The sequence below is a fragment of the Amphiura filiformis genome, chromosome 9 (assembly GCF_039555335.1).
Source record: "Amphiura filiformis chromosome 9, Afil_fr2py, whole genome shotgun sequence".
NCBI lineage: Eukaryota > Metazoa > Echinodermata > Ophiuroidea > Amphilepidida > Amphiuridae > Amphiura > Amphiura filiformis.
The window spans coordinates 69,853,875-69,872,652 of NC_092636.1; the positions used below are offsets into that span (position 1 = coordinate 69,853,875).

General features: G+C 35.8%; 1 protein-coding gene across 1 annotated transcript; it reads left to right on the forward strand.

Moving 5' to 3' along the window:
- Window positions 1-842: 842 nt before the first annotated feature.
- Window positions 843-17,050, forward strand: LOC140161399 (uncharacterized). The gene is made up of 12 exons (XM_072184914.1): window positions 843-932; window positions 1,186-1,358; window positions 2,766-2,871; window positions 3,466-3,566; window positions 4,061-4,222; window positions 6,267-6,363; window positions 7,124-7,323; window positions 8,038-8,478; window positions 9,569-9,626; window positions 10,753-10,970; window positions 14,949-15,160; window positions 16,255-17,050. Exons 1-12 carry the CDS (start codon window positions 920-922, stop codon window positions 16,448-16,450), a joined length of 1,977 nt encoding a protein of 658 aa, XP_072041015.1. The 5' UTR covers window positions 843-919; the 3' UTR covers window positions 16,451-17,050.
- Window positions 17,051-18,778: the final 1,728 nt, after the last annotated feature.

An 18,778-nucleotide genomic window follows, 5' to 3' on the forward strand; every position in this document is an offset into this window, starting at 1 on the left:
CAAATATAAAAAATTGAGGTTTTGTTTTGCAGTAGAACATATTGAAAAAGCTGGGCCAGTAAATTTATTGCAGGGCCATTAGATTTGCCATTTCACTGGCAGTAGAAAACTCAAACATAAGTCTGTCCCTGGTATAGTAGGTATGATACGAGATATATCATGTCAATAAATGGGAGGGGGGGCTTAGCCAATGAAAACACAGGACAACGTACTACTTGATCATGGTATGATAAATACATGTATACATCGTAAACTCCAGCCCCTTTAATATCTGTGATTTTTTTGTTTCAGGAAACCTGACACATGCGGATCAAAACCATGCCATTACCTGGTGTAAAAGTAGTTTTTCAGGATGTCAATGTGAGGGTGAAGGACACTGTCATTTTGAAGAATGTAAGCGGTGAATCATTGCAAGGGGAGCTACTAGCCATCATGGGGCCGAGTGGTGAGTGAAATATTTATGAGATGATGTCATTCATTATGAATATTCATGAGATGACATCATTAGCTATCATTCATTATGATTTCAATGCGAGGGTGAAGACTGAAGAACACTGTTATTTTGAAGAATGTAAGCGGTGAATCATTGCAAGGGGAGCTACTAGCCATCATGGGGCCGAGTGGTGAGTGAAATATTCATGAGATGATGTCATTCATTATGAATATTCATGAGATGACATCATTAGCTATCATTCATTATGATTTCAATGCGAGGGTGAAGACTGAAGAACACTGTTATTTTGAAGAATACAAGTGGTGAATCATTGCAAGGGGAGCTACTAGCCATCATGGGGCCGAGTGGTGAGTGAAATATTCATGAGATGATGTCATTCATTATGATGTCAATGTGAGGGTGAAGGACACTGTTATTTTGAAGAATGTAAGCGGTGAATCATTGCAAGGGGAGCTACTAGCCATCATGGGGCCGAGTGGTGAGTGAATGTTAAACAATGAAAATATTATATGCCTCTATCATACTTAGTAGTCACAAGGAGCATAGTGTTATTTTTATGAAGAGGCACACCATTGAAAAAAATGTTATGATACATGCAGAATTATTATTTTGTTCAATATGTTGAAATGGTGGTAAAGCATGTGATTATTTCTGGAAAGACCACAAGGGGAGTAGGAACATTGACAGGAAGCATTCTCATGAATAATTGACTATTAACTGTTACTTTGTAGGTTCTGGAAAGACCACACTGCTTAATGTGTTGGCAGGCAGGGGAGTAGGAACATTGACTGGAAGCATTCTCATGAATAATGTTCCATTGACAAAGAAACTGAAGAGGAAGATTGCATTTGTGCTACAGGAAGATATCTTCTTTGAAAACCTAACTCTGAGAGAAACATTGGTGGTGAGTATTTATGAAAACCTAACTCTGAGAGAAACATTGGTGGTGAGTATTTATGAAAACCTAACTCTGAGAGAAACATTAGTGGTGAGTATTTATGAAAACCTAACTCTGAGAGAAACATTAGTGGTGAGTATTTATGAAAACCTAACTCTGAGAGAAACATTGGTGGTGAGTATTTATGAAAACCTAACTCTGAGAGAAACATTGGTGGTGAGTATTTATGAAAACCTAACTCTGAGAGAAACATTGGTGGTGAGTATTTATGAATGAAAACCTAACTCTGAGAGAAACATTGGTGGTGAGTATTTATGAAAACCTAACTCTGAGAGAAACATTGGTGGTGAGTATTTATGAAAACCTAACTCTGAGAGAAACATTAGTGGTGAGTATGAAAACCTAACTCTGAGAGAAACATTAGTGGTGAGTATTTATGAAAACCTAACTCTGAGAGAAACATTGGTGGTGAGTATTTGTGAAAACCGAACTCTGAGAGAAACATTAGTGGTGAGTATTTATGAAAACCTAACTCTGAGAGAAACATTGGTGGTGAGTATTTATGAAAACCTAACTCTGAGAGAAACATTAGTGGTGAGTATTTATGAAAACCTAACTCTGAGAGAAACATTGGTGGTGAGTATTTATGAATGAAAACCTAACTCTGAGAGAAACATTGGTGGTGAGTATTTATGAAAACCTAACTCTGAGAGAAACATTGGTGGTGAGTATTTATGAAAACCTAACTCTGAGAGAAACATTGGTGGTGAGTATTTATGAATGAAAACCTAACTCTGAGAGAAACATTGGTGGTGAGTATTTATGAAAACCTAACTCTGAGAGAAACATTGGTGGTGAGTATTTATGAAAACCTAACTCTGAGAGAAACATTGGTGGTGAGTATTATGAAAACCTAACTCTGAGAGAAACATTAGTGGTGAGTATTTATGAAAACCTAACTCTGAGAGAAACATTGGTGGTGAGTATTTATGAAAACCTAACTCTGAGAGAAACATTGGTGGTGAGTATTTATGAAAACCTAACTCTGAGAGAAACATTGGTGGTGAGTATTTATGAAAACCTAACTCTGAGAGAAACATTAGTGGTGAGTATTTATGAAAACCTAACTCTGAGAGAAACATTGGTGGTGAGTATTTATGAAAACCTAACTCTGAGAGAAACATTAGTGGTGAATATTTATGAAAACCTAACTCTGAGAGAAACATTAGTGGCGAGTATTTGAGTATCCCTGACCCAAGTGATAGGTGTATAAATTGTATGCAGATTTAAAGTTCTAGCAAAATCTGAAATAGTTTTAAAGCTGAAAAGTTGTGGATACCTTACAAAATGCCAAACTTGTGACAACAGTGGATATTGTGTTAATAAATAAAGATCTGTCTTTCACCTCTCTAGTTCACAGCTTGTCTCAGGCTTCCTTCAACGATGCCATATGCTGACAAACTTAAGAAAGTTGACGATATTGTTGAAACACTGGATTTAAGGAAGTGTCTTGATACAAGTAAGTCATATAATGGCAAATGCTTTCATCAATAAAAAGAGGTTATTTTTGAATGAATTCTGTGTCCAAATCTAATCTATAAAATGGCATTGTCAGCCTGTATCCCCTCCCTTCTCAAGGAAACTCATAAATTTCAATACTTCTGTTTTTAAGAAGTAATACATTTGGGAATTGCTGACCACTGCAGCCCAAGACACACCTTATAAACCATCTTGTAATATTCATGGATGCAGCTCAATATATATTCTACCTACATGTCATATTATAACCATCGCAACCAGGATCAGCTCTCCGAGTAACATTCAGGTCAACCAAGACAATCGGGCAACTAGTACTTTATTTGCGAGAATTTTAAGCTAGCGCAATGATTGTCGTAATAACATTTTTTGTAAATCTCAAAGACCACTCACACTTGAGTCAGCCTTATCAACTGGGCTAATCATCTAATTGTAATATGTATAAAATACAAAGATTTAGATACAAGTGTGCAATGTTAGAAATTAAAGCTTGTGGTGTATCCACATTGTCAGTAAAAATATTTGCAATGTTATCTGAAAAACCATTGCTAATACCATCTCTTGTGATTTCATTTAGAAATTGGCAGTGCCATGGACAGAGGTTTATCTGGAGGAGAAAAGAAAAGAACCAATATAGGCAGTGAACTGTTGAATGACCCTGCTATTCTTGTTCTTGATGCAAGTACATGACATGTATATAAAATTGCTTTGCTGTCTGCATAATGTTTTATTTAAGATTTATAGTTATGAAGTAAAACTTTGGAAAATAGATAGGCCTCACTGTCACACTTATCGGAAAAGTTTTTGATGTTGATCACCTAGTGACCCTTCTCCAGTAGCGTAGGGGTCAAGGCACATTGCTTGTCTCTCATTTGCTGCGTTGCTGTCATGATACAACCAATAGAAACATACAGGTTGGGAAGAAATGTGGAGTCCAGGCAAATTGTGGGATTAATATGAAAGTTGTTTTGGAATTTGGTAGGAAACTTTGCTTCCTCATGTAAGAAATTATTGGAAATTTGCTCTCTTGTAGCGAAAGTTGCCTTCCTGGGAAAATACACATTCATTCCAGTCTTGCACATATATAACTTGCAAAGGAGGACTGTATTAGGTGCATCCATTGGCAATTATTGTGTATTGTATTCTCACTGAATTTAAATTTCCATTTGCAGGAGCCAACTACAGGCTTAGACTCTACCACAGCTTGCAATCTGATAGATATGTTACAAAAGTATGCTGTCACCCACAACAAGACTGTGATAACATCTATTCACCAGCCTTCAAGTCAAATTTTTTACAAGTTTCATAAGTTGATGTTGCTTTCAGAGGGAGAGGTTAGTGTAGTGTTCTATAGTATAATTATATCAATTTTATGCTATGAAGTTCAAAAATAGTCATGAGAAACGAAGTATTTTTTTTAAATTAGGTCTTAAAGGAGTATCTTGTGGATCTAATCTAACATGTTCTTTTATAGTATATTTCAATCCGCGAAAAAAGCTTATTCCCAAAATTTCAGTTGATTCCAATTTTGCATTTGCGAGTTGTGCATGATTATTTGTTTCACATTCTCTTTGTTGTAATGTTGTTCTTTTGGCAGAACATAGATGCAAATTTGATGGTATTGTTACCAACATTTGAATATGAATCTGGAAAAAATGTGTGCACACAAACATTATGTAGCCAGAGGTTTCCGATGGTAAAAAAGTAAATTTCTCAACTTTCTTTAGAAAGTGAGGGGATGAGCTCTGGATCACGAAATGCAGATTTAAAAGTTTTCTGTGTTGGTCTCTCGTTGGAGTTTTAGGAAATAAGCATCACAAGTTTTTGTTTGTGCTCATATGGCCAATCTAATTTTGCATGACAACACTGTCACTTGCTGAAAGACTTGATTTTAAGTATTATGCTCCTGTCATACTTTCATGCCGCTGCGTCAAGCGGCATGACGTATCAGCCACAGTGGTGTACCGTGGCCGCCCCAACCCCGGGGGACTGAAGAAAATTCAATTGTGCCGCCCCTTCCTCCACAGCCCGAAAAGGTTGACCCATTTTTTATTTTTTTCTCGGTCGTTTGCAAAAGTGAAGAGCAAAAAGAAAAAAAAGGGTTTCAGGTGCTAGCGCCCTAAAAGCAGCACATTTTGATGTATAGTACCATTTTTTTACAATTTTTATATGCTTTATCAAATTTTTCCGCCGTTTTTTTTCTTACTACTTCTTTTTGCCGCCCCTTCGTTTTTGCCGCCCCTGTCTTCTTCTTCTGCCGCCCCTTCATTTTGGCCGCCCCCTGCTTTTACCCTGGGGGCTGGCGCCCCCAAAAGCCCCCCCCCCCCCAAAAAATACGCGCATGAGCCAATCACAAGTCTTGATTGTGTCTGTTTGTCTACAATGTGTGTGCGTCACACCACTCAGCGGCAAACGGCATGATAGTATGAAACCAGCATAAGGAATAGGGAGAAAAAAAATCATCCATAACCAGACTTTGGACCTGTGGGTTGCTTGTTCAGTGCTCTTATCAACTTGGTTATCAAGAAAGCCTATGTCATCAAAGTGTAAATTAGGTATACTTTACTTGCCCAAGATTCCAAATCATATTTCTCCTCTTTCTCTAGTAACAAGCAGAGAAATTATATTCTATTAATTCTAGTGAATTACTTTAACTGTAAATGCCAAAAATTGCACAATTAATTGAGGGGCCCAACTCCATCTAAACTGTTTTTGAGACATTAAGAAAAAACTTAATGTTTGGAAAAGTTTTACAGACAGAATGTTTTCATACTGTATTACATTAAAAAAATTGGAGTTGGGCCCTTCTTTCACTTAAGTATTCAATTTCATTTGCAGTGGCATGTTTACTGTTTTACACAGAAAATACAATTGTGCAAAATAAGCTTATTTCCATCTAAAATATTGGCTATTTACATTCAGCAAGACAGCCAAGCCAACTTCATCTTTTACTGATATTTTCTTCAATTGCTTTATTTACTTGCCTTTAAGCCTATAGTACTCTTAGGATCCAATGAAATTAGCTACTTATTGGCTTTCAGAATCTCAGAAACATTTCTTGAGGCACCATTTTGTTTGTTTACAAACTTTAATGCTTGGCACAGCATTGGTGAATTTTAGGAATTTTTTTATAATAAAGAAATTTGACCTTTTAAAATGTAAAACTTGCCACTCTAATTTATAGGCATCAGATTTAAATTTAACACCCATTCTTAATTATGAACATTTCACCAACAGGTTATAATGAATCATATCTATGTAAAGAAATTGCGACTAAATCAATTCAATTCAATTCAAAATCTGAACAATTGGTCAGCTTTTTGCCTACATTTCTGTAGATGTATTGCGATTGATTTGTTGCATTCTTTCCTTGTTTAGGTTGTTTACTTTGGTAGCTCTCATGATGTCATGGATTTTTTTTCAAGTATTAATCTACACTGCTACATACCACACTACAATGCAGCAGATTTCATATGTAAGTAACCTATATTGACGATGTACCTGGTGCGTAAATATTGTTCCTTGGCATAGATCCTACCAAAACAAGGTTCTCTGTGCAAACGTATGCACAAAAATGTAGTTTTCATATTAAGCTTTTCCATGAATAAATTAGAGGAGGGATGTGTCCCCTCAATCCCACTGCTTCCGCCACTGATGGTAAGAAACAATTTGATACATAGCGTTAATGTGTGCAAGAAAATGGCTAAGAGATGAAAATTAAAACTAAAATGTCCATCTACTAGGATGGAATCTACTAGAATTGCCCTGTACATCTTCCTTTTTCTCTCTCTAAGGTCACATTGCATACACGTATGCAGGTGTGGTTCGTATGAGAGTATGCCATCGAATGCGGTCAGCGGCAGCCCTGGTAGCCTCAGTGATGCTCAGGCCAGTGATAATTTTGATGTCGTCAAGCCAGCTCGCTGCAGGTCTGCCTCTCTTGCGTTTTCCCTCAACCATTCCTTGGACAATTGTTTTACCAAAGTTTGGGCTAAAGTAGGGTTTAAAATCGATAATTTTGTGTACTGGTGTTACGTTGGTGAGAAAGATGGGTAAAGGTTGAAAAAACTGCTGGAATAGTTTCATGCCAATTAAATGATAATAAAATGATAATCCCATATAGACTTTATCTTTTATTTTGTTTATTTTGCCATCATTTACCTTACATGTAGACCACTAACATTATACTGCAATAACTCCAATAATTCTATGAATCTGACCATTTTCTTTTCCAGTGGACAAAGCCAAAGGTACCAAAGAGGAGCTTGATATCCTGCACAAAGCAGCCAAGGAACAGAGGTGGACAACATTCAACAGACCTGTGCCGAGCATTGCTGGATCTGTGCCTCAAACATCTAGTGGTCAAATGAATGGCCATGCTTTGATGCCAGCAGATGACAAGACAATGAAAGAAAATCAAGCTGTTACATCTGAGGTTAGTGGAATATATTGTCTCTTTGTTTAATTTATATGTGTAACATCCAAATTTTATGAACATGCATGTGCGTACACCCCACTAAATCGAGGACCGAAACTGGGGATTTACAAATTAGCCTACCAACCAAGGTCCCTATTTTTAATGCACTTTGTAGCAAACGTATCTCTCATGTGCATGCATCCTTGGTTGCAGGGAAACATGCACCGCCACGCACGCACACACATACAAGTACATAAACTTTGGCAACGGCATCAGCCCTACCCTATAGAGTTCTTACTATATCCAGTGTAAGCACACACACATTTTGTATTTTTCACCTATTATTGTGGACATAACTAAGATTTCACTATCCAAGAAGTGCAGACTGACCCTACACCTCCCCAACTTGGGACATTGCTTAAAATGCTTTTAAATGCCGTTTTTTGATCTTGGCCTGTGCATCCGCAGATTACACAGATTTCTAAGGTGTGCAGTTTAGAGTGAAAAATCTTGTGTGTGTCCTTGTTTGCCAGCAAACATGTACGCACCCCAAGATGAATATCACACACAAAAACTAAACTATGCAAGTATCAAATAAAAACAAATTTTTATGTTATTGATCTACCAAGAATTGAGAGTCACAGGATCAAGAATTGAGGCACACACATGTAATTTAATAGTGACTTTTTGTGTAGTTCATAACATTAAGAATGTCCTATTATTGTATTCTAGAGCTTGTCAGATGGTAGCGGTACAAAGGAACTCGTTCAAGGTGAAGCTGCCAAAGATATAGCTACCACAGAGGAGAGTGCTCCAACAAAGGAATCAAAAGATGCATCAGTACAAGAAATGAATACCAACTTAAACCACCAGGAAGCAACCAACACTGATAAACAAGAAGAATCACCAGAACATATGAAAGCAGAAACAAATGGCTTCATACCAAACTCCTCAGAAGATGATGGGAATGATGACATTGTGCTAGGAGAGAGATGGGCATCTTCATGGCGGACACAATACACTACATTATGTCGCAGATCATTCAAGCAGAATTTCTCAGAAGTGCTGACTAAGATTGATCTGCTTCGACACATAGTTCTAGGCATCATATTTGGTATTTTGTACTTTCAGCTGGATCATACAGAGGAACGGTTACATGATATCAGGGGCATTGTAAGTATAGCTTCAACTTAACAAATACTCCCACTTCATGCCAAACAAATTTTCCAGTGTCAGTATGTGAAATGGCCAAGGAAGCAGATGATCGATCATATCTTTTAAAAATATTTTGGCAAAATGCATTTTTATGCCTCCACCGGAGGTATTATGTTTGCTGGTTGTCTGTAATTTCATCTGTCCATCCGATGTTGAGAGTGGTAAGGTGTATAGTGATGCAATTAGGTGGATATATATTAGACTTTATTTCAACACGGAAAGCCCAATTCAACCAAAGTTGTTCTTCCTTGGGGCCGTGCATAAACAAACATACATGTACAAAATAACAAACAATTACAAAAGCTTATTATCTAGGCTTAAACATATTACAATCACAAAATTATTAATTGTCAAAAGCCATTATGATACTCTTATGGTTACTTACCATGCTTACAGGCATGTCATCATGTTTTTTTAAGATTATTTTAAAAGTATATAATGTTGGAGAATTTTGGATATTATTTTGTAGTTCATTCCAGCTTACAGCACCTCTATAAGACAGACTGCGCTTTTTGTACTCTGTTCTTGGCAGGGGTATAGTTACATTACTTTGGCTTTGACGGAAATTATAACTGTTGTTTACATGACTGAAAATATGACCCAAATAAGGAGGTGCAAGATGATTTAAGATTTTGTAGGTTAAAATTAAACAATTTGAGTTTTGTCTGTCAATTAAAGGTTTCCAGTTAAGTTCAGCACGAACATCTCTGCTAGGTGTGTCCCATTTTGCACCACAGATAGTTCTTTGATAGGTGGCAATTGGTGGTCTTCGAATTCTAGGAGGTGTTCGTCACAAAATATTGCAATTAAGTAGCAATTAATTTGCATAATTTATGTATATCAAACAACATAACCTTGTGAACCGATTATCTGGAGATCTGTATGGGTTACAGTGATGGGGATTGGTGAGGAGTAGAACAGACAGCGACTCTTGACCTGATTAGATTTTCTGCCAAAATATGTAGGTTTTCATCACAAAATATGGTAATTAAGTAGCAAATTTTTAAGGCTATCATAATCTTAAATGACTCTTCATCTTTATTCACAGATCTTCTTTGGTACTGTATACTGGGGCTTTGATTCTGTATTCACAACAATCACCACATGTAAGTATAAGAGATTACTAAAGAGCCACTATGGTATATCCACCATAGAGGTTTGTCAGGCATGAGACCAAAATATTAGTGACAAAAGCCTGAAATGGAACAATATTGACATCTTTAATTTAGAGAATTACAAAGTCATTAACCATTTATAACACATGTTATCAGCACAACACATTACACATAACACAAACAAGCATACGCTATCAATTTTATGTCAAAATAATGTCAAAAGGAATATCAAAAAGACTTGGCAGTTTTAAGTTCAATGTATGTGCCCATCCACCACAAACTGGTCATAAAGTCAACATTTTCCATTTTGAGATACAATCAAAAACAGTAATTGGATTTCTATGTTGAATATACTAGGAATTTGACCCTTGATGAACTATAACTTCACTTCCAGATGTCCGATGAAGCTGGTTGAGGTGTCATTTTGAAGCTGAAAGTAAATTCTTTCAAAATCTGCAATAAACAGAAAATGATCTAGAGCCGACTTTACTTCCACTTCATGGTGGATGGTCACATATTTGATATCCCAAATCATTACTAGGTAAATTGATGTGACACATATGAATTATATTCAGTCTCCCTCCAATTACATTTGTTACATTGACTCGTCATCTTGAGCTAAAATGTGGCCCAATTGATTCAATTCAAGTTGAATTATTGTGACTCTGCTATTCATGTCTCCATTGTGAGGTATGATGTTTTTTAATTGTCCACCCCTCCACCTGTACCTCCATCCTAATGCTGTAGTCCCTGAAAATGCTGTAGCCAGATTGATTTCAGATATTCTAGAATAGGTAGGCCATGTTCAGAAACTCGAGCTACTTTTTGGGGGTCTAATTTGCATATGTTATTATGATAATTTTTTTTTCAAAAATATTTTTTCAAAAATAATAATAGTTTTTTTTTCAACAAAAATTTTTTTTATACAACAATGCGCATCAAGGCGGGAGGCATTGTGGTGGATGCACCACAAAATGTCTCATTTCTATTTCTTTCTTATTTGTCTCCAATCTCTTGTTGTCCCAACAAAGCATGATGTAGTCAACAAAGAGTGTGCATCAGGGATGTATCGCTTATCATTTTTATTTCTTTGTTATTTGTCTCCAATCTCTTGTAGTCCCAACAGAGCGTGATGTTGTCAACAAAGAGCGTGCATCAGGGATGTATCGCCTCTCAGCATACTATCTTGCTAAGCTGACCAGTGAGTTACCCTTGATGATCATCTTCCCGACTATTCATTTCAACATATACTATTGGTTAGGTGGACTCAATAATTTCATCGGAGCTTATTTAGCTGCATGGTGTATTCTTATACTTAATACTCTGGTTGGACAGGTGAGGACCAACTATACTTTGATCAGCTCGTAATTGGCAGGCCTTTTAACATCGCGGATTAATATCAAAAAAAAAATTTTTTTGACAATTTTCTTGTGACATCTCGCCAGAAGCATCACGAATTACTAGGATTAATTTAAGTCCTATACTTTGCTTAATTTCTTTAACACACAAAAGCCAGGTCAACTAATAGTGCTCTTACGTGGGTCTATTGTTCGGCATAGTGGTAAAAGCCTAACATTTCCTCCCTATTACGAGCTGATTAAACTATAAGATCAATAACAAAATTATTATAAAATTACATATTATTAAAATATTATTAGAATACATAAGGCAGTAACAATTTCACTACATGTTATACAGTTTTAATCTTTATCCTCCTAGTATTATATTATGTGTTTCAATTTATTTTCCAAATACTCACAACTTTGTAAATTTAAAGGGAATCTGTACCATAAACTAATCAATGGCTATATAGTTGCAGCAATAATAAAAATGACAAACAGTAAAAGTCCCAAGCTTATATACGTCCAAATAAAGGAGAAATTCTTAATTCCTTACGACGATTAGCGGTGAGTTTGCGATCCATGGTGGCTGCCATATTGATACCCGATGTATTTTTATTACGCTGTAACGGTACCCCGATTTTGAAACCAGCAAAATCCGTGCCACCAGCCTTGTCCTCGTGAACTTTGGTGACACGGCGAATACTACCAAAGTTCAGATTCAACATTCGCTCAAAAGAAAAACGCGATAATTTCTACCCATAAAACTACAGAAGAACATACAAAAAGCGTATTTTAAGTAATATTTATGATCAACAATGTCTTTTGAGAACGAAAAGTAAAAACAGCACTAAAACCAAAATTAAGCTGTAGAGGTCGCGAATGCCATACAGCAACACACGCTCGCCGTGGGTCTGTGTGAAAGGTTACACTACCGTTTGTGGCAGAAAGGATTCACAAGCAGCTATCATGGCGGCTCCCTTGAATCGCAGAAACGAAGGGTTAAAAGTGCTTTTTCTTTGTTAGGAATATTCCGAAATTCATTTAGAGCTTCTGGTATGTTTAATTTAGGGGTATATACAGTGTGGGCCAAAAACAACTTTACCCAATTTAAAAGGTTCATATCTCAAAATTAAAAAGTCGGCTGCAAATTGTTTTCACATATTCGTAAAGAACACTTTCATTAGAGTATTTGGTGAAAAAACTATCCAAAAATGTATTAAAATAAAAACGTGACGCTATTTTTAAATCAAAGAGTCAAAATTAACTTTGTCCACGCTGAAGGCCTACTAGCTGTCGCGTCGCATCTCTTGCAATGGCGAGTTCGATAAAGAATGAGAACCACTCAGTATACGCACAAATTTGTTCAGCAATTTTATATAACACATGAACACAATCAAATAAATCAAACATGAACAATTTAAATATCAAGCTATGATATTTCGTCATGATATGCAGCTTTCACGCTGCAAAGAAAACACAATTCTCCTCAAATATGCGCAAAGCAATTGTAACCTCAGACCTGATTTTTTTGTCATTACGAAATGTTATCTACAAGAAAGTTTGAAGTTATTGAACTTATTGCGTACGTGGTATGTTCGGCAAATTGTTGTTGCGTCGACAACTGACTCTGGGGTTAGCTGCAAGTCCCTTTGAACCGCTGTAATATTTGCAGCTGAACGACCAGTTCTTGGACGTCCGCTCTGTGCTTTGCATCTATTCATCACACTTCCGAGGTTATGACAGTTGTTCGTGTGTAGAGCGATGGTAGGTTTCGGTGTGATCTTACGTTCGGGAAACGAATCCGAAATTGACGCTGCACTACCAAAGAGCTTTCTGTTCTTAATAAAGTATACCTCTGCCATAAAAGTCATCTCTTGTGTTGTGAATTGCCTTAACTTGGCACCTTACAAACCTATTTAGAAATAAGCCACGCAGTCACAAAACGCATACGAAGGCCTATTTAAAATTCAAAAATTGCGCCAGATAAAACCTTTGTAATTGTGTAACTTTTATGCTAATTGTTGGTCAATGACAGGAGTGAAGTTCGAGTACATGACAAGTAAATGGGGGTTAAAATCGATTGTATTTCTTTCATGCATATAAAACAATCATCACTTTTCAAAGATAAGCCAAACGTGTTAACTAATTACATGTATGCCTAACGCATATGTATGCCTTACTCTTAGCAATCGGACAAATCCCATTGAATTACGTGTGGACAAAGTGATTTTTGACCCTCTGACGCAAAACTAGCACCATTTTGTTAATTCCGCGTCTTTTGCTTTCATTTCTTCATCACATACTCTTAGAAAGATATACGTTTAGAATATGTAACATTATCATAAATAGCTCTTCTATAATTCAAGCAACCACCCTCTGAAATTGGGTAAAGTTGTTTTTGGCCCACACTGTACAGTAACTATATTAGCCATTGATTAGTTTATGGTACAGATTTCCTTTAAATTTGATATAGTGCTTAGGTTTAAAGGCATTGAATAATGATATTACAGTACTCTCATGGCTGGGGTCTTAGTATGGTGGGTAGCATGTGTGAAGCAATCACGCATGGGTTTGACCCCAGGTCAGATGTAATGAAATACAACTTACCCCTAATACAAGTCACATTATTATTTTCAAAAATTTAAACCTTCAGAATTTGAGAATATTCATAGATATACTTCAGAATTTGTGTGGTAGGTATATAGTACAGAGTACACAAAAGAATTAAGGTACCAGTTATGTTCACCCCTGTATATCCTAAACAAAGACAGGTATGTCCTAATTGTAACCTGCAGTCATAGCTGCATCTTTTAGCTCGTATTTAAGACCTCATTTGTTGAAATTGTTCAAGAAATAAAGACACGTTAATCTAAAAATTCAAGGAAGACGCCAATTCAAAAGTTACAATTTGCTCCATTGCATGCCCTATTGATTTGTTCACAAAGCATTCTCAAACAAGAGAACTAGCACCATGCTTTCCATAATTGATTAACACATTAAAACCAGCGTCATGCTTTCATTGATTAGAAGATATAAAAGTGCAACTTTTGATTTTGTTCCTTCCCAAGGTTTTGGATCTCCGTTTCTTTAATTCTCAACCAATTTCAACAAATGATGTCTTAAATCAGAGCTTAAAAGATACAGATACTGGCTGCTGGTTTAAATTTTGACACGTTTGTCTTTGTTTAGGATATACAGGAGTGAACATAACTGGTACATTAATTCTTTTGCGCATTGTATGTATCAGTATCTCTCCGTTGAGGTCTGCCTATGATTTGAATCATATTGCCCATTCAAATTTAATCTGAAAAACATTAACAAGGCTTCAGTAACTGACCTGAGATTTCAGTGAGTTCAAATATGTCTTGATATGGCTTTACTTTTGAAGTTAATCTGGTGTATGGCAAAATACTGTATTAGCTGAAATTGTCATTCATTTTGTGGTTTGACATTTCCAGGTTCATAAATGCTATCTGCCCCGAATTAAACACCCAGCAAATGTGTTTTTTAATGAAACTTACTCACTTGTGGGGAGTAGATAAGTTTAAGTCACCGCTTATAGGTTCGAATTGCAACCAGCCTAATCACGATGCTCCCATGGCCAAGTGGTTAAGGCACAGGTCTTGTAAACCCTGAGGTCCTGGGTTCGATTCACAGACGGGATCACTTTTTCTTCTTGTTTCCTTTATTATTTGTGATGGCGAATCTGGTGAAAAATTATGTTTATTATATATAATTCCCATCGATTATGTTTTCACATCGTGGGCACGTGGGGAACGCACATGTTGTTTGTTTACATCTAAGACCCCAATTTCGATCAAGTGACGTCACAGGAAAAAGGTCAGTACAGTAATAATCCTGAGGTACTCTATTAATGTATTACACATGTGCAATCTGAACTACCTTTTTGAGCATATTACAAGTGATACCACTGACACAAATCTTGTATTCTTCTCCCACACCATCACAGTCTTTAGGTCTTGCCATCAGTGCCTACTCTCCTGACATGAGCACAGCCATTACCTTCTTAGCCATCTATATGCTCAGTGCTATGATGCTTGGTGGATTCTATGTAGAAATCTTGCCATTTTGGTTGGAATGGACACAGTACCTATCATTCCTGTTCTATACCTACAATCTCTTTTTGAGAGTTGAATTCAACATCAGAGGAGATCCAGTCAAGTAAGTCAAATCAGTTAAGCCCAAGGGCACTAAGAACTATTTTGATTGGTTACAAAGAGGACCATAACATATATTGGGCCAATTAGAGACATGGTTAGAACAGTCAGTCGGGCTTTAGAGGATTAAGCTAAAAATTGCTAAGATATCTAAAAGCTCAATTTTATTAAGGTGATTATATCAGGTAATTAACCAATTAGGGGCAATGTAAGTAAAGTTGCAGTGCCCATGGGGTTAAAAAAATTAATTTAGGAAATGTAATCTTTGTGACTTGTCCATTCAAAGACCCAGCAACAGTGGCAGTGAAAAGCTCTTTGACAAAATGATGAAAATAAAAGAATGGAAGAGAGATGTGAAGACTGAAGAGTTTCAAGGATTTGTTGGCAAGGGTCTTTCCTCTAAGCATCATCAGGGCCCCCAAGGCTGACTCATGGGCCCATGCTAGTGTAATTGTGTGTCAGGCTCAAAAATACCAGAGAGTAAATTCTTGTGGCTCTGTGCGGGCACAGTCTTTAGAATGCCTTCAAAGTGTTTCTATTACCTCATGTTAATTTGATAATGCCTGTGGCTTCAAAACACAGTGATTCTTATGGCTGTAGAAAGAAGCTGTTTGTACTGTCCATGGTGTCTATTATGACCCCAAGGCTAGCTAAGCTTATGCTAATTTTGCTTCATTTTCCTGAAGGTCAGTGCTGGCTGCATTGCCCTTTAATACCACTTCAATATGGAATATGGGTCTCAGTGGGCCAATTCAACCAATATTATTACTCAATAAACAGACTTGAGAATTTTCAGTTTTAAAACCGAATTCAGGTTTTTTAGTCAACATTTCTGCAACTTTATTTAATTTCAGCCTATTTTGGGTACTTTTTGCTCATTTTCATTTTTTTAAAGTTTTATTTAAGAAAGTGAGGTTTCATTCCTGAATACAAAAGTGAAGCTCGGGCAAACTGGCATTATGATAAAAGGAGGAAAAAAGTCAGAACCATTTGGTACTCAATCAGTGTAAAGTGTTCGAATACTTCCAAGTCAGCCTCAAATGTATCAAAGCTCAAGCTTACTATTGATAACATATTTCCATTCTATCTGTGAAACAGGTGTGCCAAGGAAGAGAGTATATTTGAGGAATGTATAACAGGGAATGCAACAGAAGTAGATGGTGAAACAGCACTGGATTCCATGGATGTACTGGATATACCTGTCTGGGCCAATCTTGTTGCATTAGGTGGATTCCTTCTGGTGTTTCGTCTCTTGGGGTACTATGTATTGAAAATCAAGTATAAGCCTAAATGATTTAATTAGAGCAAGTTTAAATTTTAGAAGATATTGATTTTAAAATTTAATTACCATTAAACAAAATTAGAACAAAAATACAAACATACTCAAATGTGTATACTTAACACCAGTCATCACAATTTTGAACCACAATATTGTGTCCTGAACTTCTCAGTTATGTAGACAAATCCAAACAATTTCTACTCACTTAGACAGTTTCGTCACCCTTCATCGCAATTTAGCGTCTCCTGGCTGGCCACTCTTTCTGATCCATAGTGCCATACGTATCCTAAATCATATTTAAATCAATATTCTCTAAATCACATATATGATCCGCTGTTAAGAACTGTGCACCCTAGGGATGTGAAGTTTCACAGGAAAAAGGGGCGGATCATCGCATTACTGAAGAAGTCATCCGGCCTGGGTGACGAAACTGTCTAAGTGAGTTGGATTTGTCTACATAACTGAGAACTTTAATTTACTTTACAATCCTGATGAATTTGTTTCAAGACAATTGTGTCCTAGTTAATATTAGTATAAAAATTATCAAAATATTGACAATTGAAGGTGGGTTTTCTGAAGCCTGTCACTTAAATACTGTGTTTTCAAATTTTTTATTTAATTGCAGTTTCAAATCTTGGGCTGGTAAAAAATAAAACCTCTGTGCTAGAATTTTTCTTCTGATTTTCTCAATTTTAATAGAATAAAGTGCAGGATGATAAAAATTGGTCAATCCAATCAGTGGGGGTGGTACTCAGTGCCACAACTGTCTTATTTTCAGCCATTTGGTATACAAAAATAAATAAATAAAATGACCCGGTTTTCTAGGCCAATGTTTGTATATGTATGGCTATATTTTTTAAATTGTCCAAAATTTACCTGAAAAGTTTGCCTAACTGTAGCCACAATTTTCAGCATTTGAAAAAAACTTATAGCGATGGGTCTAAATTTCTTGGAAATTGGTATATGAATAGATCCACATTCTTAGCAGCAATCCTACCCAAACCCACACCACTATCTTTGACATTGTGCAACTGAGATGCTGTTCCACATTGTTCCACATTGTTCCACATTGTTCATATTTTGTTTAATAGAATCATGTAAAGTATATTTTGATTCAGGGTGCAATGCAATAATATTTTTCCAGACCAAACAAATTATATTTTTAATAATGTATACTTTGATATGCAGTAAAATAGCAGATGTGATTTTGAAATCACATCTGCAAGGTTAACTTTTATTAGCAAGTATTTTTCTAATCATAATTGATTACAATATTGAAAGTATGTGAGGTAATAAAAATATTTTTTCCCGGCAATTTATTTGAACGGATATGATAGTTTACCAGTCATTTTAGCAAGTATATAAAAAAATGAAAACAATTTGTCAAAATTTGGTTTCAACTCATGAAAAAAGTGCACTAATTGTGTATATTATATGTACACTGACAGTGCGCACATCATGTGACCTCATAGAGGAGATTGTACAGTGGTAAATGTTGGCAGGTTTATATTTATAGGTGATAAATATTTTGGTCTCATAGGGAGCAATGTGCAGCTGCTTGTAACACAAATAATCAACTGGCAATGTTCAGATTGTAAAAATCAAGAAAATTACTATATATCCTGCTATACAATAGTGTAGAAAACTTTCAACAATTCAAAAATCAATTATCTATTATTTGTCTTGTAAGTCTTATTCACCATATTGGTATGACTGTATTTTGATTTGTCTTCCTAAGAAACAATAAATAGAGTTGATGTTACATTTTGTCTTGCACCAATTTTTCATTAAGTGTATTGTATAAGTTACAATAATGTTTACGACATTTGCTTAGAAATTTAATTCCTATCAACATGCAAATTGCAATGCAAGGATTTGTTTTAAATCTCATCAACTCATGAATATTCAAATTAATGACGTTATCTCATGAATATTCAAATTAATGATGATATCTCATGAATGACATCTCATGAATATTCTAATTAATGACATCTCATGAATATTCAAATTACTGACATTTCATGAATATTCACATTATTGACCCATCTCATGAATATTCAAATTAATGTCATCTCATGAATATTTAAATTATTGCCATCTCATAACATCATTAACTTGAATATTTATGATGTCATTAATGATGTCATCAAATATATATACTTATTAATGACATCATCAAATGAATATTTATTAATGTCATCTCATGACTATCCAAATTAATAATGTCACCTCATGAATATGCAAAATAATGTCATCATGATTAACTCATGAATATTTATTAATGATGTCATCTCGTGAATATTCAAATAATGACATCTCATGAATATGCAAATTCATGAGGTC

Coding starts and splice junctions, on each gene's coding strand:
- LOC140161399 (XM_072184914.1), top strand. Junction 1,359..2,765: donor CTCTGAGAGAAACATTGGTG/GTGAGTATTTAT, acceptor TCACCTCTCTAG/TTCACAGCTTGTCTCAGGCT. Junction 9,627..10,752: donor ATTCACAACAATCACCACAT/GTAAGTATAAGA, acceptor AATCTCTTGTAG/TCCCAACAGAGCGTGATGTT.